Genomic DNA, 25941 nt, shown 5'->3' with positions numbered 1-25941 from the left:
TGCCTCAGGAAGCTTTCGCTTCTCTCCTGAGAGACAATGTTTTACACAGTGTTACGAGTGACTGACATGATCATTGTCATCATTCATAAGGTCAACCACAGTGGTTCTCAACTCTGGCCCTTGAGATACACTTTCCTGCAGAGTTTACCTCCAACCTTGATTAAACTCACCTTGATTAACTTGTTCAGGTGTGTTTAATTAGGGTTAGAACTAAACGGACCTCGAGGGCCAGAGTTGAGAACCACTGGGTCTACTGCATATAAATGATTGTATACTTAAAGTTGTAATGCCAAAGTACAGAGTTCACAGTGCACAGTAAATAAATATGCAACTGGATCTTCTTACCGGTTATTGGTTCAGAGGAAGCGACGTCCAAACCTGTAACACCCAGAGCAGAACCGCTGCTACCCTTACTGAGAGGAGAGCCAGACACCGAGACTGGACTCAGTACTAAGACAGTAAGAGAAGGGGTTTGAAGCAACATAGTCCAAAATAAGTCACTATGGTGGCTAACACACCGGCAGATGCATTAGAGATTTCCATCTGCACAATTTTTTAGTATGTTGTGCAGTGAGAATTGCTTGCAATAATCTTGTCTGGATTATTGAATGTTTGGAGAATGAAGATTACAAATTGTCATACAATGGAAGCCACATTAATCTGCCATAATGTTTTTTGAACAAGAACATATAGAATGATAAAAACCTAATTTATTGTAGCCTTTATTGACATAGAATGCATTATGGTGGCAGTCTACTTGAAGCTATCTTTATTATTTGTAAATTTTGATGTTTTTAGGAATTAATTTAGTTTAGGTAACTGAAGACATAGGAAGTTGGCTTAATCTGAAACCATTACAAGGTTGATGTAGCCTAATATTGCTTATATTTTTAACATCAATTTAAATTTGAGAAAGTTGTTGAAACATTACAAAATGCTCATCCCTAATAACCACCTAAACACGCACCTGTTTGATGCCCCAGCTGTGCCCCCTCTGAGGCTGGCATGGTGAAGTCCGCCTCCCAAATGGGGGAGTTTTCTCCATAGATTTCTTCTTCCAACATGGAAAGAAACCTAACAAGCAAACATATAATCAGTTGGACTATGTGAGAGTGATGGCTTTGAAGCATGTATTGCTACGACGGTAATGCGTCTTACTTGGGGAAGTGTGTGAGGATCAGAGTGCGTTTCTCTGGTGGGAGCTTGTCTTTCTCCACTCTGAACTTCTCCAGTAACTGTCTGCGGGTGACGGTGAAGATGGACTTCAGCAGACTGCGGCCGAACACCTGACAGGTCTCGTACCGTGGCAAGCTGTCATTGCTCTGAGGAACGTGACAGTAACACAGCCACCTGAAACACACAGACACACACAAAGACCAAATTCGCAAAATTGTAATAATTGTATTGATTCATACACATCAAAATTATAATAATGAATTATAACTAAACATTTCGAAAGAAATCTCATATGCTCACCAAGGCTGCATTTTGTATGATCACAAATAAAGTACAAACAGAGAATTTTAAAAAAAGCTTTCTATTTGAATATATTTTAAAATATAATTTATTTCTGTGATGGCAAAGCTAAATTTTCGCATCATGACTCCACTCTTCAATGTCACACGATCCTTCAGAAATCAGTCTAATATGGATGAATTGTTGCTCAAGAAACATATATAATTATTATCAATGTTGTGCTGCTTAATATTTTTGTGTAAAATCTTCAATAAAATGTCTTTACTGTCACTTTTGATCAACTTAATGCATCCTTTCTAAATAAAAGGTATTCTTTTCTTAAAAAAAAAAAAAAAAAATACTGACCCCAAACTTTTAAATGGTATATTCATTATCAATATATATCATTTTGAGTCAGGGGTTGCAATGAGACATTTGTGGAGAAATGTCTCTAATTTTTTTTTTTATAAAAAAAATTTTTTTATAAAATGATGCTGTCAAATTATGCTAACTCTATTACAAGATTTTGACATTTGATGGCGTGACTCATTTCAAATGAGTGAACTGATCATCTTTTCCTCTTTACAACTAGTTATTGTGCAACTATTAGCATCAGTTTCAGCATCTATATGTATATAACCCACAAACACACACTCATTTACAATATAACTCACAAACACACACCTAGTATAATCAACTTTGTAGGCGGCTGCATCCTCTTTCTGAGCCCTCTGACGGAACTGTGACGGAGTCTCCAGCTTCCAGTAGTTCAGACAGAGCAGAAACATCTTACTGAGCTCATACATGGTCTGCCTCTCCTTAGGCGCCAAATGACTAAACTTATACTGAACAAAGTTCAACACCCCCTGAGACAGAGAAAGAGAGAGAGAGTTCTTGAGTGCAGAACAACTCTGCATAAAATGACAAATGACTGGCAGAAAGCTTTGCTTGTGATACACTCTTTCTTATACACTACATACTTGTTCTATGTTGGGTTTTTCAAAGGGAGGGCTACCGAGAGAGCCTTCCACCACTGGCTTCCCCATCTGAAGAATACACTTCCTCAGCAACTAAGAAAAGAAACAAACAGCCACTAAAATAGCATGGCCAAAAATGTGAAATATATTGAACTGACAAAAAAATCTTAAAAGGCTTCTTAACATGTTAGTACCTTGAGGATGACTGCACTTTAAAAAATGAAGGAAGCAGATGTCAATTGCCCATTTACCTTGAACAAATAAAAGTAGACTTGCTTGGTGTCTGTGTCTTCCTCTTTATGGACAGACATGAAGAGATTCTCCACGTCCACCACCATCCCCAACAACCGGTTGATCTCCTCCTCAGACACATTCTCCAGGTGAGACACGTGTTCCGCTAAAGATAAACACACAAGAGAATGTGAACACTACCTGAAGCAATAATAACTATGCGTCATGTGATTGTGAACTACACAGTTAACATATACTGGTCCGTATAACCACAAAGGCATTTATGCTGCTTATCTCAGGTTTGCATGACATATACTTCATAAATACATGTTCTAACTTGGATGGGTTAAATGCAGAGGACAAATTCTGATTATGGGTTGCCATACTTGGCCTTCACACATCACTTATATGTAATTCTGGATTACGTAATCAGATTCCAGAAATTAGGTACTTGTAATTAGACTGCATTGCGTTTTAAAAGACTCAATCAGATTACAGTTAATTTTTTATTGATTACATGATTACATATCATTCACACAATGGCAGTAAATCATTCATAATTTACTGATTCTCCCTAATTCTCCTTTTTCTTGTTTAAATTTTCATTTCTAAAAAAGCATGTTGAATTCAGAAAGTCTTCTGGTTCAGTCATTAGTCAGGTGGCTATAATTACATGGAAAAAAAGAGGCCACAAAACATTTGGCCACTGAATTTACAGAAATCATTTGGCCACTGAATTTACAGAAATCATTTCACTTTTAAGGAGCGTTTTCTCAACATTGCAACATTGCATATCGAATCAACTCCTGACGAACACATTAATTATTAATTTGAACTATCAGTAGGTCATTTAACCATGTATTGCTATGTCTTTGGAAGGCATTTGTCTTTCAATCACATTTTTATTATAATTATTTTATTATTTTAAAATGATTTATTTTAATTTTATGTTTTTTTACATTTAATTATTAGCTTTTCATTAAACTCACAAACCCCAGTTTTGCAAACCCTAAAGTAATGTAATATTTAATGCACTTGCTGTCGATAACAAAGAATTAAATATATTTTCTTTCTCTTTATATTTTTTAGTTCAATATATTACAATGTTATCCTATTCAAATCAATATGATAAACAAGTTAAGTCAAAATTAATCTAAAGGTAGTCAGATTATATTACCTAAAATGTTTAATGTAATGGATTACGTTACTAACTGCAATTTTTGTCATGTAATTTGGAATCAGTAACGGACTACATTTTGTAAGTAATCTATGCAGCACTGTAGTGTTGTAGTCAAGACCACCAAAACCGAAACCAAGTCGACTCGAGACAAAGACAAAACCAAGACTTTGTGGGGGTTCAGACTGAATCAAGACCAAGACCAGACTAGCACTCCTCAAATTTATCTGAAAGATGCCTGAGAAATCTCTTATTTTTAATCAATAATTACAATTATAATAATAAGACACTATATAGAGCTGTTACCAATCAATTGAAATCACTAACAACAAAACAGAAGTTGCATCTGAATTGGTACAATTACAAATGCATAAATAATGTTGAGATTTGTTTTAAAAATAAAATTGTTTACTGAACACTGTTTAAAAAAAAAAAAAAAATCAATATCACGTTTGCAATTGTGCTCATATTTGTGAAAACAGTCCTCTTTCTTGTGATATTGCTTAATTATATCATATGTTATAATATAAATCTCAAGATCTTATACAAGTACTTATTTGCAATCCTATCTTGAATTTTGTGGGCATTTGTATTCATTTTGACACAATCCCTTGTTGATTTCTGACCTGGCACAACAGTAACAAAATAAGTGAAATTAGAAATAAGTTATTGGTTGCATTTGAAGCAGGAAGTTTAAAATCCAATCAAAATAATGATGTTAACAAATAAATCAGACAATGAATGCAATGGCAATTTAGCGATATCCCGAAGTTGTGGTCTTGACAGATCTTGAAATAAAATCCTGAGTCCTTTTAGTCTGAGACCAAGACAAGACCGAGACCAAATGCGGCCGAGACCAAGACAAGTCCAAGACTTTCAAAAAATGGTCTTAAGACCGATCTCGAGACCAAGACCAGTGTACTTGGGTAAAGTTGGTTTTATATTCGCACATTCGGACTTCTGATAAATTCAGACTTCCCAATAAATGTGCAATAAATTGATGTTTGCGAATTTTAAGAAACGACATGATATTGACAACCAACGATTGTCAACTTACAACATTTTTCACAGTCGATCAAAATAGGCAAGTATTGTTTTAATGGCATATTTACTTGAATGTCCACTGAATGTACAATGTAGTGTGATTAACAAGGCTATTGAATACTGATGTCCGAATGTGTGAATATAAAACCAACTTTACCCAAGTGACCAGTCTGGAGTACTACAACACTACAGCACTGTATACATTTATGTACAGTCTTGTATACCTTTGTCCTTTTAGTCAGATTTTCTTCAAATCAAAGTTGTAATGTGATGTAGCTGGTTGGTTTGGTTCATGGGTTATAACTATTTAACTAAGACTTTTTAAAATTACCTATTCGAAAAATGAATTGGAAAAATACTTAGGGAACCAAGGCCACTGAAAAAGCGAGTTGCACTCCATTATGCTACACCAGCCTATTCTGGGTCTGATAATAGTGTGATGTAACAGAACCGCCACAGAGGCATTAGTCTTACCCAAAGAGTGTCCACAGCTTCGGCAGGCCTCTGTCAGGCTGGCTGCGTGCTGCTGGAGCTCCATACGAGCAGCTGTTGGTGGATTGGGGTTTTTCCACCCATTACACTTACAAGCGTCATTCGCCTGTGATTAGAGAACATGACTGTGATTTAAAGAACTGTCAATGAGGACAGTAAACATCAGGTTCAGTTAGATGTTGATCAAACTGTCCAAACATTCTTATGAATAAGTATGCAGTGGTAACAGTGATGATAACATGGCATAATAAAACGGGATATACAAAAATACACACAACATATGGAGCATGTTATGAAAATATACATAATAAACGCTCCCAATTAACCACCACAGACTGATTTTACACCACATAGGCGGTCTCAAAACCTATTAAGCTACCCATTTTGACAGTATTTCTGCATGGGTAGGAGGTCACTAGAGTCATTTTCCACTCTTTAGTTCATAGGAAGGAGGTTTGTTTTTATTTTCTAGCCTTAAATCGTCTTTAGTCTTTTATTATTTGTGTTCGTAGCAGGGAACATCCGTCACGAGTTTGCAGACTGTTAGTGAAGCATTGACACATGAAAGGCCAGGGAACTCGCTCTATTGTTACGAGCCGAGCTCTCGGTTACCTTGCAGGAGGAAAACACTCCGAGTTTCTCCAGCTTTTTAGCTCGCGGAAACGAGCGGACTTGGGCTTTCTTCTGGCTGGACCACTGCTGTTGACTCAGGCCTGGTCGGGCCGGGTCGCTGCTCCCGGCTCCGGGGTTTGGGTTGGACCCTGCCGGGCCGCTGGACTGAGCTTGCTGAAGCCGGGGCTGCGCGGAGGTCTGTGCCGCCGGGTCCGCCATATCAGCAGCCTCACTTCCCCTCCTAGGATCGCCGCGCACACTTCCACCCAGTGCCGTTTCAATAAAGTTTTGTGATGATTTTCGATACACGGTCTGACCACTGCACTGCGCGTGCGCAATGTGTGAGGATGCTGGGAGATGTAGTACTATAAGCTGTCGTACAGAATAAAACTATATAATACTTTCCACTGGGGGGCATTAAACACTTGAGCTACTTATTATTGTGCTATACCACTTTAAAAAAAAAAAAAAGGATAAAATAAGCTTATTTATGAAACGTTTAGTTGTATAATCTATTTTAGTAGCAAACTAACTTTTAATATATATATGTATATATATTTAAACTAGTCAGCTAATGTGGTTAATACATTAGCCGACAGACTTTTTAGAAAAACACCAAAATAAATTTGTAAATAAATTTACATTTGGAACTAGAGATGGTAATCGTTAGAAACGATTCCGGTTTAGTTATCCATTTACTGCCTTACCAAAAAAAAAAAAAAAAAAAAAAAATCATTGATTTATTGAGATAAAAACATCATTAAAACAAAAACTCATAAAATGTATTTTTAACTACCAGCAAGAATGTCTCATGATAAGCCTTTAAATGTGCACGCACAGTATATTTTCTCCTTTTTAAAAAGCTGTAGGCTACTCCTAAATAAATGCGTAGTCATTTTGAATCTGATGTATAAAATGAAACCACCCTGATAAGAATAAGACTCCAGGCATATCTGTAACCTTATAAAATAAGTTTTATTGTAGATGGAGAGAGGGTCCTCTCATGGGGGCTGCCATGTTATGATCACATGACCAGTCAGATGCTATTTGCCTAATCTCAATAACCACCCTGTTATTAGACACTTTCATTCATGGATTAACTTAATCATGATTGATTGTGAATAGTGACTTTCTACAATAGCATCAGTAACTCAAAACTACTGCGTTTGGTGTCAAGTACAAAACAACTGCCAGCACAACACAAACACTGAGTACTTTACCCATGATGACCTCCCTTCCACAGCAGCAAAAGAATGCATATTCGAGAATTTTTAATTAAACTGAGCGCCTTTTAACTTCATTTAATATTGGTGAACAATTAAGGTTCTGTTCCCAACCCTATTTAGGGGAGGAATAAGAAAATGCCTCCAAATCACCACGTATATTTAGAAATAACAACACAACAGACAGAATGTATACCTTCCCCTCCTTTATTGGTAAAATTACAAGTTCTACTAGGTTTGTGTTTTTTTCCATTTATTTGCTTTTGTCCATTGCGTCCCTCATTCCTCAAACCCGGCTTTGAGTCATCTGGGTCACTGTTCACGTGTGTTGTGCTAGGTCACAAGTGATACTGAAAATGCCGGTCGAAATAGACGTCCTTCGACATAAAACAGGAGGGAACAATATTGACAGAAAAATCACATGTTGTCAGAGGACAAAGAAATACCCAGTGCACTCTAAGAGACCTTAATTACAAAAACAAGTAAATTCTTACAAAGGTGCTGAATTGAAATGGCTAATGATTGGGGTCATATTCACAGGAAAATAAATGAAAAAAAATAAAAAAATAAGAGTACAGGAACAGCAACATTATCTTATTTTCCCCTCGTAAATATTTGCGATTTTGGTCAGAGGAGGCTGATTTTGCCTTGTGTAATTCATATGTACGGTATTTTCTCCAAGTCTGAATGATTTCAAAAACATTTCATTAATGCAAAGGAAAAAAAACAACACATTGGAGTTATACCACCTGTTAATGCATTTAGATATACAAGTAGATATATGTAAATGATTAGAAAAGAAGTCTAGCCTATCAAATCATATACTGAATTCATTTGTGCTGGAGTAGTGGACGTCTGAGAGACTAATACAATAGAAATAATACAGGATCTACAGAACAGCCTGACGTAGATGGAAAATAGCCTGTTTTCTCATTCTCCACTCTTTCCTCTCTCCAACAAAGGAGGGATGTGATCAAGGAGAGCAGGAGAAAGATGAGATGTAACTCAATACTGGCAGTATGCATCCACCAAAAGGGAGAGCGCGTTTAAATAGTGGCGTCGCCACTAGATTTTTCATACAAATGAGAGCATAAGGAAATATAAGGGAGAGACAACTTGTTTTTCCACCAGCAGCAGTCTGGAATTTCTTTTGTTTTAAGTGCGACTGGTTAAATCTGGTCACATTTGTCTCCTTTTTGTTTTGTCAAAACTATATAAGACAAATCAAACAACTCATAGATGGCAGAGAAATGTGTGTGTGTGTGTGTGTGTGTGTGTATGTGAATGTTTGCATGTACTGTTCTTGGGAGGGATAAATGGTCGAGACATTACCGTGTTGATTTACAAGGGTATCGATGGCCTGTTTCCAGTTCTGAAGCTCTAACTGGCCAAAGTTTAGAGCTGGGTCATAAGTGAATGGATCTCACACTATGGATTCATACTGTGTTTGTGTGTCTGTATCAGTCCTTGGGTGCATCTGCCAGCTGATTGGTCCAATGGTTAGTTGCCGCCTCCACAGCACTGGCCGCTTCTGCCCTGAGGTGCTGTCTCCTGTAAGTCGACTCCTCCTCTGGCCCGTCCGCCACTCCCCGCCCCGCCCTGCGGTTCGTTCTTCGGAAGCTTCTTGGCTACAGAAGAAAAATATCAGACATTTCTTCATAAACATACTAGGTTGCTTTGATCTGAATTAAATCAACAACGGTATTTGAATGATTTGGTGTGGTGTCTAGTTGAGCGTCTTTGCGGCAGGTGAAGCTGGTGTCATGTTGCTGTGTTTTGCTCTGTGCTTGAAGAGAGTCAACAGCAGAGATGATATCGTACCAATAGCCATGAAGATCTCGTTCACGTTCATGGCGGTCTTTGCAGACGTTTCCATGAAGAGTAGGCTGTTGTCGTCTGCGTACGCCTGCGCCTCCTAAACAAAGCATGCAGATGTGTTAAAAACTTTTGGAAGCAGATTTACAGAGGTTGTTTTGCGTTCATATAAACGTACCTGAAAGTCAACAGCTCTTTTGTTGGCCAGGTCTGCCTTGTTGCCAGCCAGAGCAATGACGATATTTGGACTTGCCTGACGCTGCAACTCCTTCACCCAGTTCTTTGCTCTAGTGAATGTGTCCTAAGAGAGAGAGAGAGAGAGAAACAGTTGGAGAGTAACTGTTAAACAAACAAACAAAACAAAAAAGTTAAAGGACCAATCATAGATCAACAGAAGCGTGAACTGCTATCTTCTTGAACTTGTTCAAATGGTTTTGAGCACCTACTGAATCATGGATGACTTGTAGGGATGTCAAATTAATGTGTTAATTTAGTGCAATTAATCATTTTAATGCATTTAGCCAAGCCCAAGACACAAACCCGTAACTTACTGTCTAAATGCAAAGCATGTTGGGAATATATATTCAATGCTTTACCTGCTTGCAACAATGGAATGTCAATTTAATAGTGCATGTCAAATTATATAGGTTACACTTTATTTTAAGGTGTCAGTGTTACAGTGTAATTATACATTTAAGTACTGAGTGACAATAATTAAAGGGTTAGTTCACCCAAAAATGAAAATAATGTCATTAATTACTCATGTCGTTCCTCAGAACACAAATTAAGATATTTTTGATAAAATCCGATGGCTCAGTGAGGCCTGCATTGACAGCAAGATCCATAAAGGTACTAAAAACATATTTAAATCAGTTCATGTGACTACAGTGGTTCTACCTTAATATTATAAAAAAAAAAAAAAAAATGACTTTTTAACAATATCTAGTGATGGCCGATGTCAAAACACTGCTTTTTGAAGCTTCAGAGCTTTATGAATCAAATCAGTGAATCGGAGCGCCAAAGTCACAAGATACACGTTTGATACACGATCCGAATCACTGATTCGACTCAAAAGATTCATAACGCTCTGAAGCAGTGTTTTGAAATCAGCCATCACTAGATATTGTTTTTTTTTTTTTTTTTTTTTTTTTTTTTTTTTTGGCGCACAAAACATATTCTTGTCGCTTTATAATATTAAGATAGAACCACTGTAATTCACATGAACTGATTTAAATATGTTTTTAGTACCTTTATGGATCTTAAGAGAGGAAATAACATTGCTATCTATAGTGGCCTCACTGAGCCATCAGACTTAATCAAAAATATCTTAATTTGTGTTCTGAACATGAACAAAGGTCATATGGGTGTGGAACGACATGAGGGTGAGTAATTAATGACATTATTTTCATTTTTGGGTCAACTAACCCTTTAATTGCATGTACTTATTATAGGTTTAGGGTTAGGATGAGGGTTTGGTTTGGTTTAGTGTTCAGTTAATACTACAGTAACTACATATAACGTGTAACGATGACACTAAAATAAAGTGTCACCATTATATATACAGAACACAAAGGTTTGGGGTTTAATTTAAATGAAATTAATACTTTTATTTAGCAAGGATGCATTAAATTGATTAAAACTGACAGGAGACATATTTATTTGAATACATTTCCTATTTCAAATAAATGCTGTTCTTTCTATTCATCAAAGAATCCTGAAAAAAAGCATGACGAACAATAATATTAAGCAGGACAACTTTAATAGTTTAGATTTCAACCTTAATAATATGAAGAATTGTATCTTGAGCATTAAATCATCATATTAGAATGATTTATGAATGATCATGTGACGCTGAAGACTGGAGTAATGATGCTGAAAATTCAGCTTTGCCATACATTTATAATGAGCTGATATCCCTATTTATTTACTAAAAACACATGCATATGCATGTTTTTGAAAAGATTTAAAAATATAGTATTTTAAAAATTACAAATTAATAAAACACTGTATTTTAAGTATCATTAACAAAAAGCCACACACACACACCTACATACATTAGCTTAAGGTTGCCAACAGGAATTGCATCGCCACGGTGACTGTTGCTTGACTTTGAGCAAAGGTCTGACTGTATCCTACAGAATAATAATTAACCCCGGCAGTCAGTCATGTAAAACCTTATTATTCAGACCTTACCCTTCTGCTGAGCACAACACTGTGATGTCAGCCTTTATTAGAGCCAATGCACAACTGACAAAGTCACATTGCAGCTGAGGTGCCACGCAACTCTCAGCTGGTGAATGATTGGGCTGTACAAGACACCTGCCTGATCTAAATCTGACTTAAAGGTTTTGATTTCGTAATCAGGGGCACTTACTGTGTTAGTAATATCATAGACGACGATGGCCGCCTGAGCTCCTCTGTAATACATAGGGGCCAGGCTGTGATATCGCTCCTGTCCGGCCGTGTCCCAAATCTCAAACTTTACTGTTGTATCATCCAGGCAGACTGTCTGTGTGAGGAAAGCAGCTAGAAGGGAGAGAAAAACAGAAATGTTTGAGATGACAGCAATGTGTATCAGTTTGTACGATCAAAATGATACTTTCAGCACTTCCTTACTGCTAAGCTATTTAAGGCTGGACGTGTAGAGAGGAAGAATGAGAAACATGCGTCATCATGATCAGGCCATTTAGAAGGTATTTGACGTTTTATGTAGTTATGTGGAGCATGATTCAATAAAATGTTCTGCCACTCATCACAGCTGCCTAGGACAAAAATGTTGGTGTTGTTGGAGCCAATAAAAGGCAAAAACAGCAAAAATACATCCTTAAAAAAATAAATAAAACCTTCAAATCATTACAAAGTTGCTTTTTGTATAGAGCAGAAGGGATGGACATTAAATCACAAAGGGAAAAGAAAGTCCCCTTTAATATAATGCATCTCATTACATTTGCATTTTACACTCGCTTTAATTAGTAATAGTGCTAAGGCAAACATCACTACTACTCAACTAAACTCCTCAAGAGTTTTTTTTTAAGGAAATTAATACTTTTATTCAGCAAGGATACATTAAATTGATCAAACATGACAGTAAGGACATTTACAAAAGTATATTTCAAATAAATGCTGTTCTTATGAATTTTCTATTCAAAGAATCCTGGGGGGGAAAAGTATCACGGTTTCCACAAAAATCTAACTTTTGACTGGTAGTGTATTAATATATATATATAAAATAACAGATTATATGAGATGATACCCTAGCAAACATCTATCAACCACTAGAACAAACCACAAAGAAACACCATGGCACCCACCAGAACACTTCACATCAAAAATGCAGATTTTAGAATACACACTGAAATGACGCAGACACAGGAAGTGTGCGGAAGCGCAGAAAAAGAAAGACCATCGATATTTCTAATCCCTTCAACCTCAAACTTTGTGCTGAGTCAGGTGCCATGGTCACATGTTTGTAGCTCACATTAATTTCTCCAAAGCACTGCGTGCTGCGATCTTTGACCTGCTCACTGACGACAGGATGATGGCATTGAAGGAAAATATTTAGAAGGACGAAAAAAGTGCTGAGAATTTCCTTATTGTGTAAGCATGCGGTATCCTGCCTGTACCAAATGTCACTCCCAGCACTTTTCTTTCCTCATGTCTGACTTTATTCTAGAATCTTTTGCTAAATGTGAGACTGAGCCCTGATGGAACAAATCCACTAATGTCCATAATCTAATTTGCTTAAAGTTCCCCTAAAACACCGACTTAAAAATGGAGGGACACAATAGCACAGGAAATCCTATTGTTGACCGTTTCCCTTTCCTTCTGGTCACTGAACTCTGTACTCTATCCATGTGAATCACTGGATAACATAAATCTATCTTTTAAATGAATACCAATTCAGGCGGTATACAGCATACGCACATGTTTGGTTAAGAGATCAGATATGTGCACATGTCTGTTTAATACTCCAGTATAACTCATGTGGTAGTCATGTGATTAGCAAGTAAGAACCAGATTGTCTGCTTCAGAGCAAGCCCAGCCCTCTCACCACACATTAACACCAGCCACACAATCTCATATACGCAGTGTTCAACACAATCTCACTATGTTGTTATAAAATATTATCCCGTAGCTAATCTTTTAAACAAGACACATTCAACAGTTTCAAAGCATATTCCCCTTAAAATCCATAAATTATGTTAATCAAGGTTTATTTGCACCAATTTTTTTGGAGAAGTTTCTCTTTAATATGATCTAGGCCAGTGTTTCTCAACTGGTGGGTCGCAAACCAAAAGTGGGCAGCAAGACTGTTGTGTGAGTCTCAGAGTGTGCCATCAAATGATAACAAAAAAAAAAAAAAAAAACTTAGTTCTAAATGTTTTTCTGATGCAAGTTATTTATTATGAAATGCATGCGTGAACAGTAACTGCATTGTCCTGATTCAATATCTGCGGTCAGATGGGATGTTGTCAGGCTATATGTCAGTGTTATTATTCTAACATTATTTTTTGTTATAAAATAAAGTCTCTCACCTCAGAAAAACAAAAATTCGTCTTGTCAGACGTTATATTGTGCTTGCACGCAAATAGAGACGTCTGCTGTATGTCACTTCACTATATATGAAGAGTGAATGAAATTATGAGTACGCAACATCTTAGGTACCAATAAATTACATAACTGGTATGCAGAGGTGGGTAGTAACGAAGTACATTTACTTGAGTAGTTTTTTGGAAAAATTGTACTTTTTAGAGTAGATTTAAATGTGGGTACTTTTACTTTAACTTGAGTACATTTGTAATGAAAAATCTGTACTTTTACTTCGCTACGTTGGGCGTCGTTCCTCTCGTTACTTTATTTTAATGCAACACTGTGCATGTTAATAATCGAAATGCGTAGTTTATTCCAAGCGCACTGTCTCTTTTTCATGAACCATGTCCCATTCACAAATGAATCACTCTTTTGAGTCGATTCTGTGCAAAGACTTGATCAAACAAGTTGGTAAAACTGTCTAAATTAGTTCGCGAATCAGTTTGAATGATTTGTTCAGTTCCTGCACGCACTGAATCGTCTGAAGCGGTTTCTCACTCGGTGCGTTGGATGAAGTGGCAGTGGATCAACATCGATTAAAAGCAAATCTGCAAATGCATCCAATTGTTTTCCAGCGATGAAGATCTTTATTTTGTTTGTGTGATGTTCAGCGGTTATGAGCGTGAGAACATGTAAAGAGTTTTCTCTCTTCTTTCAAATGTAGCTGTATATGTTATTATTATACAAAGTAAAGGACATGCAATGATATTCGGGTTACAAATGCCAGAAATAATGCTTGTCTCTTCTGTGTTTGTTGCAAATATATCTAATTATGATAATAATTTAAATATCTATCTAAATAATAACATGCTATTGTGTGTGTATATATATATATATATATATATATATATATATATATATATATATATACACACACACACACACACACACACACACACACACACACACACACACACACACACTACTAGTAACAAGCTACTTGAGTAGATTTTCAATGGATACTTTTTTACTCTTACTCAAGTAACTATTAAGATTATTACTTTCACTTTTACTTTGAGTAAATATTTCTATAAGTACTTGTACTTTTACTTGAGTACAGTTTTTGGATACTCTGCCCACCTCTGCTGGTATGTCGTGTGTTAACTGGGAAGGATTTGCATGCAGGACGTTCATTCTATTAATCAGGATAGAATGACATATGTTCATATGTCTAACAGTTCATGTTAGCATTGTGTATTTACCACAGTAAAGGCCCCAATATACTCACTGCGAAGATCTTTTTCTTTCTTCGCTTAGGGGTAAAAGAAGTTTGAAATACGTAATACTTTTAGTATAACAGTGTAATGTATAAGTATAGTTAGCATGTATTGTCCTTGACAGACTAAACAGGAGAAATGAACCGAAAAAGATTTACATGTCAAAGAAGGCAAAGCTTCAGCACACACCTACCTAGTACATCATCTCCACGGACCAGTGGTAGTACAAAGGTGTTTTACCAGCTGTAGCAAACTTTTCTGGAAAGTTCGCTTTGGCAAGCTTTTTCGAACTCCCAAAACGAACTCCAAACAAACTTTGTTTTGGCCCGATTTTATTTGAAAGGACATAAAATCAGTCCGTTCTTCGATTTCCTTTGAAATATATCATGACCTAAATGGTAGTTTCCATCACCTTAACCCAAAATACCACTATTTTGACTTTGTGTGATTTTCTATATTTTTGATGACTCTGGTGGCTCATACCAACTTAATTGTATTAACAAATACTAGTTTGGGACTGCTACTGAATATACACTAAACCTTATTCTGTGTTTTCATCAGTGTTAGTGATATTCTTACAATGTATATGTATGTTAAGTACTAATGGTACTTGTGTACATTTACTTTTGTTCAAATTCCTAAAGATTTGGGTTGCGGCTTAATGACCATGGGGAAATGTGGGTCCCACGGCCAAAGCTATTGTTCTAGGCAGTCTTTGCTACAGTACCTTTAAAGCTATGCCAATGACCTCTTTTGCGATCATCAGGGCAAGTCAAGTCACAAATATATATATATATATATATATATATATATATATATATATATATATATATATATATATATATATATATATATATATAATGTATGTATGTATGTGTGAATTTAGGCATCACAACATTATAATGTACAGCATTGATATTGAATATTCATGGATAATGGATATTTGCAAAGACTACACTGTTCTTTTTAAAAACCAACCTTAAAAGAGTGTTAGATATAAATGCAAAAATAGGCAGAAATGAGCATCACAATTAAATATTCAATGTCAGTCAATACCGATAACTTAGTCGATGACCGATTAGGTACTGATATATTGTGCATCCCTAATATTTTTCAATGTCCTCCGTATTTCATGCCATAGCTAAATAAAATAACTAGTGAGGAGTTTAGGGCCTGCATGCATTCTTGTAATGCGAGTTCATATTCAAAAATGTGAGGAAAATCCTCCATCCTTAGAAAGAATAAGCTTGGACATTAACATGCTCTGGCTCACCTCCAATAGTGCTCTCCTGGTACTCGTGGAACTGGCCTTTGACGAATCGGAGCACCAGGCTGGACTTGCCCACGGCAGACTCTCCTAGCAAGACCAGTTTAAACTGGCAGATTTTGTTCCCGACGGGGGCGGCACCATTGGTCCGCGCTGGTCCACCTCGCCCCGCCATGCCAACAGGCTGGACAACAGGAGAGGAGAGGGCTGATTGGATCTGATAGGGGTCCTCACTGGATATGACAGGGGTCCTGAACCAGGATCAATGGAGCTCAGGGGAGGACAGGGTCAAGAGAGAGATAGAGAGAGAGAGAAAGAATCAGGAAAGGAAGTGAGAAAAAGATGGAGAGATGGCCCCAATTGGATGAATAAACCTAGAGGAAAAAAAAGAAGAAAGGAAGTTGATCAAAAAAAAAACATAAATGACCAGATATAATTGGTCATATTATAAAACATTGGACTATGATGCCCACGAGTTGAGTGAACGGAAAGGACGGACTCATTACAGGCCGTTAACAGCCATCACACCATTCCAATGCACTAACCATTAACCAGCCACCCCATAATGCTCCAATAAAACTCACTGCAACAAAACAATCCCCTTTACAGATTCCACCCACACTCTGCCGCAATTACAGTAAAAGCATCAATACAACAACAAAAAAAAAAAACGCTAGGTAAATATCAGAGTGTCATGTCACACGTATACTAGCCTAGTTCCCCAAATAACCTACACTTATCTGTGATCCAAAATTATCTGCACCATATCGACTGAAAAAGTGCTGAAAAAGGGTCAGAACCTGTTTTGTGTGTGTGTGTTTTGTGTTATGTGTATATTTGTTATTTGTAGCTCTACACAGAGCAACATTCAGCTCAGCTTGGGGCCAAACAAATTGAGGACTGTGGCGTAATATTTTCTTTATGCTTTCAGATTGATAAATATAATGGCAGCTGGGGGGGAAAGTATTTTCAACTTCTGAAACATTTATTTTTGTCCAAACTGGTTCAGTGTTACATTTTGTTTATTATAAAGTTCAGTAGATTCTCTGTAGCCAAATACAGACAGCAGAGGTAAAGTAGATCACAAAAACAACAGAGCAAATAAAGGTGAAATGAATGTGATTATTACAAGAGAGAGAGACACAGCAACTCAGTCCGAGGTCATTATTTCAGCTAGTTAAAGACCGGGCCAGATATTCTTTCTGCTGCAGCAGACACAATAATGAGCAGTGGGAGAGAAGAAGAGAAGAGAAGAGAAGAGAAGAGAAGAGAAGAGAAGAGAAGAGAAGAGAAGAGAAGAGAAGAGAAGAGAAGAGAAGAGAAGAGAAGAGAAGAGAAGAGAAGAGAAGAGAAGAGAAGAGAAGAGAAGAGAAGAGAAGAGAAGAGAAGAGAAGATAGATGTCAATAAACGGATGGATGGAACTCCATACTAAATATTGTATGTGAATATTCAGGTACTGAGGCCTGGGCAATCACAAAAAAAAAAAAAAAAAAAACCTTTTTCATATAAGCAACATTAAATGAAAGGTGAAAGGTCTGTATCTCCTGTTAATAACTGCAAGAAAAGGCCAATGGATGTAGGAAGTAGAAGTCAATCAAAAAAGTGATTATGGAGAGCGAGATGTCGCTGCCAGCATCAGGTCTTGAGGTTCAATCTGATCCAGAGCATGTGACGAGGTTTAAAATCGCTCTCACACACAAATTTCTGCAAACTACATCTTCTCATGCTGTTCAGCGTGCTTTGCACAGAAAGTAGTAAAACAGAAACACAACAAGAATGGCAAAAAGGGTTGGCTTGACTATACAGCTAAAAACGGTGAAATAGACTGTCTGAATATGATTAATTTCACTCAATATTTGTTGTTTCTTTTTCAAACATTTATTCTAGCTAATTAGATTCAAAATGTTTAAAGTTAAATTCAGTAAAAGTCATCAAATACAGCAAAAATCTAGTTGTTTTACATACTGGCTACATTCACATTGTCAGTTTTTGGGATTGACAACCGCATTTACATACAGGTGTGAGTCTCGAAAGGTCACGTTCAAACAGCAACTTACAGTAGCACCTAAAGCAACAGTGACCAAAGTAATATCAAAGAGGCGACGTCCATAAAACTGAAAAGTCTCATCACTTTTGACACAAGAGTCCAATTAAGCCGCAAGTTCATCCGTCAAATCTAATGAAGATTTGTTGCTTTAGGTGATGGTAAGAGAATAAGAATATGGGCTTGGCTCTCGCTGCACGTTCAGTATTCCAGACGCTACTGTAAGTTTCTGTTTGAACGGGACCTTTCAAGACTCACACAGTTTCGTTTACATAGAGCAGGTTTTCCAAGAATGTGGTTGTGAGTTCTGGAAATTTACAGGCTTGAATTTGGTTATAGAATGCGGTTGTCACTCTGTGAACACTGTGTGGACCGTATTTAAGGGATAGTTCACCCAAAAATGAAAATTATCCCATGATTTACTCACCCTCAAACCATCCTAGGTGTATATGACTATCTTCTTTCAGACAAACGCCATCGGAGATATATTTAAAAATATCCTTAGTCCTCCAAGGTTATGAAAGGCCTTCTGAGGCGAATTGATGCATTTGTGGAAGACAAATATCCTTTTTTTCCCTATTTTTTAAAGTAAAACAATGAGCTTCCGGCGCGACAGCCATACGCATTCGACATGTATACGTCCTAAAAGCATTAACTTCCACTACGTAGTAGGGCTGGACGATTAATCGAAAAGTAATCGAAACCGAAATTCAGAACCTCTAACCGACGTAATTTTCCCATGTCGGTTATTTCGGTTATTTAATCCTGTTGATACTTCCCCCTTAAAAACATACTACCGTGTGTAGCTACATGACTCTGCCCCGTCCAGTCAGTGGCATAAAAGCAAAACACGGAGGTGAACGCCGGTTCATCACATAGTGATAGCGCACGAGCGGTGAGCCTTGCGTCTTCACTAAACTTTGTCAGTTGTATTTGTTTTATGGTTTGGACATTCAAGCGATTAGACGATCGGATGTGTATTATTATATCGAGCCACCGCGCTCGCGCTCTGCATTGTGGCACGAACACTCATACAAACACTAGCTGCGCAAAACGTGAAGATCACGCGCACAGAGAGGAACGCAGAAACTAGTTGTCAGCGCTGTCCAGTTAAGTAGCTTAGAAACTCAAAACTTATTATAGCATATATTATTCTACTTTTTAAGGAACTGTTTACTACCCACAGATTCACAATTAATAGTGAGACGGTATGACTAACTCACACACGCAATCACTCGTACTGGTAATGCGTTAATTTATCTTCTTCTGATTTACAACGAGCAGAAATCTGTAAGAAATGTTACGAACATAAATAAAATAACTGCTGATAGTGAACTATGATGTCAAATCGCTCTTTCAATAGGAAAAAAATATCCCACCTTTAATAGTCAATCATATTTACAGTACAAACCTTGTCAGTGAACTATGAGGGCAAAAAAAAAAAAAACAACAACCAGAAACAGAAACAAAATAATCGTTCATTAATCGTAATCGAGGTAAAATGTTCAATTAATCGAGGTTTTGATTTTAGGCCATAATCGTCCAGCCCTACTACGTAGTACACAATGCCATGACGTACTACACTATGTCCAACGCTATAACGCGTAGTATGTCATGGCATTGTGTACTACGTCATGGAAGTTAACGTTTTTTGGACATACGTTGAATGCGTTTGGCTGTCGCGCCAGAAGCTCGTTATTATTTTACTTTATAAAGTTTTAAATAAGGATACTTGTCTTATACATATGCATCGATTCGCTTCAGAAGGCCTTTCATAACCCCCTGGAGTCATATGGATTTTCTCCATAATATGGAAGTCAGTGCAGTCCCTGTTTGGTTGCCCATATTCTTCAAAATATCTTCTTTTGTTTCAGCAGAAGAAAGAAATTCATACAGGTTCGGAAAAATCTGAGGATGAGTAAATGATGACAGAATTTTCATTTTTGGGTGAACTATCCCTTTAAGGACTCAAAAACTGGACTGACAATGTCCAAATAAATGCCTTAAAAATGAATAAAATAAAAACCTGGCATATATCACTCAGCTGCAAAAACCACACTTCAGATTAATTCTTACAACAAAGGCAAAGAAGCATCAAAACATGGGAATAATTGCACTAGAGAGGGAGAGGAGAAATAGAGAGCATGTTTATGAAACATTGATGTGATTTTCATGTTCTGATTTTTACCAAATGACCGAAGCATCTTATTAGCAGAAGGACAGACATCATAATGAAAACTTGAAGCAGTATCTATAATGGAGTTCACAATGTCATTCATGACATCAGACACCCACCACGGAAGGAGAGTTTTTACCGTAATGCCACTCTGTTCTGAAACCAAGTGACCAAATACCAGGCAAAGACAACAACGAAACTCCACAGAAGCTCTTCACAGAGAACCAATGTAATTTCCAGTGTAATTTTTAATCTACTTCTACCAGAACTAGAGACACCTGATTCACTTCCTGTCATGTATCGGTAAGGCCACCGTGCTGATACCTGTGCGTGCATGTCGGCCTGAATCGCTGGCACCAGCATTCCAATCATTGTGGCTCATTTCCTTTTTATGCAAAATCGCATGCTGAATATACAGTTCAGTGGTATGACCCTTAAATTCAACAAGAAAGAGTGCATTAATATTGTCCCTCCCCCACAGTTCACTGGGAGGGAGGGATCTCGTCAGTGTGGAAATAGGAAATGCTTTTCAGGAAACTGACCAGCTGGAAGGAAATCGCATGCATCACCAAGCCGTCCCGATCATAAAACAAATATCTGAGAGGGTGTGTTAGAGAGGACGGTCTGTCGGTCTATCTGTCTAAGAAGTTGTTGCAATTTTGCAGAGCAAACACACAGATAACAACGCACCCACACCCTCCCCAACGCCTGGAAGGGCAAACTGACGCGCTCAACAGCTGCATTCATTAATAATACAACTTAACAGATGCTATTATATGCGTCTTGCATAAAAACTGTGTGCTCTCTATCAGACAATGCCTTTTTTCCATCTCTGTCTGTTTGTGTCGGCATGTAATCTACTTTGTGCTCCAATTGTTCCTGTTCAAACATTTCATCTTCGGTTCAGCAGATCTGGGTTGTTCAGACACATGTTAGATGGTTTGTACTTGTAATAAACATGTTTCCACATATGCTGGTGGTAATAAACATTCCTGTACTTGTCTGTTTTTCACCATGACCTAAAGACTAAGGGTATGTTTACACGACAACAATGTACTAAAAAGGGAAAAGTTTTTCCTTTGTGTTTTTTTACATACAGACAATAATGTTGTCAAAATTATCCAATTCACACGGATCCGTGTAAACGACTAAAAATGCTGTATTATGCTGCCAGGCCACTAGTTGCCGATGTTACTTTATAAAGAAACACTATGCGCCTAAAGACTGAACCACAGACTGTAAAAAAAGATGGACGACGCACCTTCACTCTCCCTCCATTGTAGTAACCGAAGTCGCCAGTGTGTCTATATGGCGTTGACACCTTGAGTCTCGAGTCTGCGCATAGTGAACTTGGAGCCCGAGTTTGCACAGTAGTGAGCGCGAATTTGAGCCGTGATATCGAGGTCTCGCCCACACTCCTGCAAAATCGGTTAATACTGCAGAACAACACATTATGTCGGTGTGAAATAAACAGAAAAGTCTGTTGGTGCTTCTGTGACTACTTCGCTCAGAGAAGCTGTCAATCATGACACCCATGTTTTTATAGCATCAAATAATTAACTTAAACTTATTTAAAGAACGAACACTTTAACTAACATCAGCGTGATAAAAACTGCCTAAAATGACAGAAACCATCTTTGGAAGAAAAAATATTTGATGTGTAATTTGACTGTTTTCATTACATTACATTCACTTCTCAGGACTTGTGTGGCACACTTGGACTGAACGTGTAATATGCATATGCATGTCACCGTTTTTTTTCCACAAATATGCACTTATTTAGTTTATAGGGCTGGGTAAAAAAATATAAATTTCTCGATTTTAATCGATTCTCATTTTTACAAACCGATATCGATTCTTAAATCCCAAGAATCGATTAGTCTAGTGTTGATGAATGAACAGAACATGTAGTGCCTCCCATCCAATAAATCGCAATAATCTTTGTGCTTTGTTACTTTTGATATGAAGCAAAGTCTCAGATTCCATCTTATTATGAGATTCAAAAAATAAATACCCTTTTGGCTCCGTTTAATGTGTTGTGACAGATCGCTTTAGCACCTCAGTTAAAGAGAAGCGGCAGTACGGAGCGCATGTGAACATCCTCTCCTCCGCTACCAGATACAGCGCGAAATAATCACGACTAAACATCTGAAGGCATTTTAAAATATACAGTACGACTTACCGAAATCCGTATCATGTCTCGTGTAATCGCTCAGTGTTTCAACCTCGGAAAGACGTCAATAAAACAGCTTGTAAACAATGTCACGTAACATCACATTTACCTCAGAAAAACATATTCAGTGACATAAACTCATTAATCAGCTAGAAAAATGAACTCTAGAGAGCAGCATTCTGATCATGAATATGTTACGGTGCATATATTTATAATTTTTAATGTTCTTCAATAGGCTTTTTAATGCATTTAATGCCTGTTTGAATAAATCAGTTTTGACAGCCACAATTTAAATGTTTATATTTCAAAAAACGAATTGGAGTAGAAATATGATTATGTAATTCTAAACTTTATTTATAGTAAAAACATCATTGAGTGTAATTTATGCATTTTTATATAAATAAGTTAATTTTAACCTTCAATATTATAGTAAAGTAGTACCAAAGACTCCCATGTGTAGTTTACAGCATTAGTTGAGAGATTTTTTTCCTCAAGAAAATTTGTCATGTACTGTAACTGAAATACTACATCCAAAATAATCGATATCGAATCAAAATCGGAATCGAATCAAAAGCATGTGAATAGAAATTGAATCGAATCATGAAAATTGTGTCAATACCCAGTCCTAGTAGTTTACCTGGTGAAGATAACTGTATGATTTTCAAAAACTTGCAGTTTAAAACCCATTTTCAAAAGTTTGCATTTTGGTGAAAATGGTGTTGTCAAAGTAAAATTTTTAATTTTCAATCACATTTTAAGTTTAAGTGTTCTAATATTTTATTCTATTTCAGCTTTATTTCAGCTAGCAAAAAAAAAAATTAATGAATTATTCATTTTTAACAATTGTTTGCTCTATGACTATTCCTGTAAATCACAATTATAAAATTTCCTATTCATTTTGTGAACCCTGTTTTAGTTTGTTTTTTAGTGATTTTTAGTGCCAGCTTCCAGTGAACCCTGTGTAAAACAATATAATTGAAATAGTCATAATCATAAATGGAAAGAAGGAGACTAACAAACACTCAATGGTAAAAAAATAACCTTGATCACACCCTGGTTTCTCATAAAACCCTCAACAACAACACATACTCATAAAAGTCACCCGTTAAAAGAACAATATAGTAATGGCCATTTAAATCCAATGTGGAAAGAAATTAATTTGATTGCTTTAATGGAAGAAACACAAAAACAGCCTTCTTGATGACCTAAAATGCCTCAAGCAGTTACAAAGCATGCTGGGAAAAGCCACTATGATCTCCGGAGCAGAACTAGGAGATGAAAGTAATATTCTGTTCCTGTTTGCTCACCTGCAGTGACAGCCAAAAACAAGAAAGCGGCACACAGTAAGTGAGATACATTTCCATCATAATGACATTTCTTTTTTATATTAATTCGCATCATGTTATTTTAAGCAATATGTAGATCCTCACACACCAGAACCAACCAACCAACCACAAATATGACGCAACTCCAGATTCTATATCTCAAAGACATTACGAGACTGTAAAACTGCGCTAAAGAAAGCAGGTTTCACAAGTCATGTGTGCATCAAGTGCCTCCACTGAACAAAAGTTCACCATGTGCAAAAGGACAGTGAATAGGTGTTATACAAGAAACCAAAGGTGAACATTTATAATTGACAATACATATATATACACACACACAAAATACAAGTCTGAATAGGTAATATGATTGATTTAAACACATTTATATTTCAGTAAATCTCAAAATGACCTATCTAAGAGGTGGAGTGCTGTCATAAAATCATATTGTCACTCCAATCAAACAGCTTTATTCAGCTCATATCAATGCATTTGCGATCTTAAGTGATGACTCATCTAGCTGACCTGTCAATCAAGCCTCCTCAGGCCACATTATTGACTTCCTCATGAAGTCCGATGTCTTTCACTTCTGATCTGCACGAGCTCTGACCACAAGCTTCAACTCAACGCCGGTGAACCTGCTAACGTTACACTAATAAAAAGAGCTGCTAAAAAAAGTTTTCGAAAGAGATAAAAAGACACGTAGATATGTAAGACCTGTAGACGTTTGCAGAAGTATCACCGTATTAATCGCAATACAATCTGCGCTTGGCGACACACAGAGATGGGTGTTCGCCTGCACCACAACGGTCAAGTGATAAGCCATGAAGACAAGGAAGCGCTGCTGTAGATGGTCCAACTTCAGAGCTGCTGATCGGGGATCTGATCTCTCACACACACACACACACACACACACACATATATATATGTACATGTACACACCCATACAAGCCTTCTCCATTACACTGAACTTTGCCGTAAGATTCATATTCAGAAGATGACAGATAGAAAGAGAGGCCTGAATTACTCCTTTATTCTGTCGCCCAGGGAAAGATCCAGAGGAGCGGCTCAGGAGCGTCATGAGCATCGGCTAACAGTCTTGACAGTTCATCTGTATCAGTAAACAACGACCGGCTAACAGTAACCTACCTATAAACATACTACATGAATACTAAAACCAGACAGCGGTTACCTTGAGACACGAGTGCGGCGCTTTCCTCTTTCTGTCAAATCCCTGACTGTCAGAATGAGAGAAAATATTCCCCTCCAGCCGCCTGAAGCGTCTCCTGTCGACGGGCCTTGGCCTTCACTTCCGCTTTAAGGGACGAACTTCCGTAATCCACCTTCTTCCGAGGAGGAGGGGCTTGTTTTTGATAAACATTTACATTTCTTATCCACAACAAGAATATAATAGATTTTATATATATTTATATAGTTTATATATATTTTAAATATTTGCCTATACTTTTTCTCATTTTATTTGTTGAAAGGTTACATATTAAATTATGTTTTTCCTTTTTTTTTCATGTTTTGAGAGCAAGTTTTTTGTCATTTCCAATTTTTTTTTTTTTTTCCAGAATTTTAATTCAGACACGACGCATTTATTTTTCTAAAAATGTGACTTATAGCTTTCGTGTGTTAACACTAAAATTAACACTATTGAAATAATTATTGTTAACTGAAATAAAGCTGAAATAAAATAAAATAGGCTAGCTATATTAGCCTACACTTTAAGTAAAAAAAAACACGAAAATGAGAAATGTTGAAATGAGTAAGTTTACGCTGATGCCGCCTTCACGTGCTCTCGGAATTATCGTAAATACAAGTTTCCGCCCTCCGATCTCGTAATCACGACTTCAGAAGTGGGAATTATCAAATTTCCGATAGCATGTGAACGCAACATTAAATGACTAAAGCTAAAACCGATAAAAAAAAGAAGAAAAAAGGGCTAAATATAGTAATACATAAACATAATAATAAAAATATTAAAAATGACAAAACCGCATAAATAAAGTTAAAATAAAAGCTAAATCTTTTAGCTTAATAAAGATATTAATAAATACTATAATAGTATATAAATGAATAACACTGATGAAGCCCAAGGCAAATCAAAAACTTTCTTTTA

General features: G+C 36.9%; 2 protein-coding genes across 2 annotated transcripts in view; both read right to left on the bottom strand.

Annotated features, from left to right (window-relative positions):
* kat2a (K(lysine) acetyltransferase 2A) overlaps window positions 1–6312 on the bottom strand; it is a 13716-nt gene extending 7404 nt beyond the window's left edge. The window contains exons 1-9 of the mRNA XM_048209393.1: window positions 5989–6312; window positions 5359–5482; window positions 2684–2829; window positions 2436–2525; window positions 2140–2321; window positions 1159–1350; window positions 968–1074; window positions 346–450; window positions 1–26 (exon numbers count right to left, since the gene is read on the bottom strand). The exon at window positions 1–26 is cut by the window's left edge and continues 111 nt beyond it. Coding sequence (XP_048065350.1) covers window positions 1–26; window positions 346–450; window positions 968–1074; window positions 1159–1350; window positions 2140–2321; window positions 2436–2525; window positions 2684–2829; window positions 5359–5482; window positions 5989–6207 — 1191 coding nt within the window. The 5' untranslated portion in view covers window positions 6208–6312. The remainder of the gene's footprint in view (window positions 27–345; window positions 451–967; window positions 1075–1158; window positions 1351–2139; window positions 2322–2435; window positions 2526–2683; window positions 2830–5358; window positions 5483–5988) is intronic.
* Window positions 6313–7402: 1090 nt separating this feature from the next.
* Window positions 7403–25162, bottom strand: rab5c (RAB5C, member RAS oncogene family). Its single transcript, XM_048209407.1, has 6 exons — window positions 25009–25162; window positions 16107–16474; window positions 11401–11552; window positions 9205–9327; window positions 9033–9126; window positions 7403–8839 (listed from the first exon to the last, which is right to left on the bottom strand). The coding sequence occupies exons 2-6, from the start codon at window positions 16273–16275 to the stop codon at window positions 8712–8714; spliced, it is 666 nt and encodes a 221-aa protein (XP_048065364.1). The 5' UTR covers window positions 16276–16474; window positions 25009–25162; the 3' UTR covers window positions 7403–8711.
* Window positions 25163–25941: the final 779 nt, after the last annotated feature.

This window comes from Megalobrama amblycephala, linkage group LG1 (genome assembly GCF_018812025.1).
Source record: "Megalobrama amblycephala isolate DHTTF-2021 linkage group LG1, ASM1881202v1, whole genome shotgun sequence".
In the NCBI taxonomy this organism is placed as follows: domain Eukaryota; kingdom Metazoa; phylum Chordata; class Actinopteri; order Cypriniformes; family Xenocyprididae; genus Megalobrama; species Megalobrama amblycephala.
The sequence above is the reverse complement of the archived record's forward strand: the minus strand, read 5'-3'. Positions and strand labels throughout refer to the sequence as shown.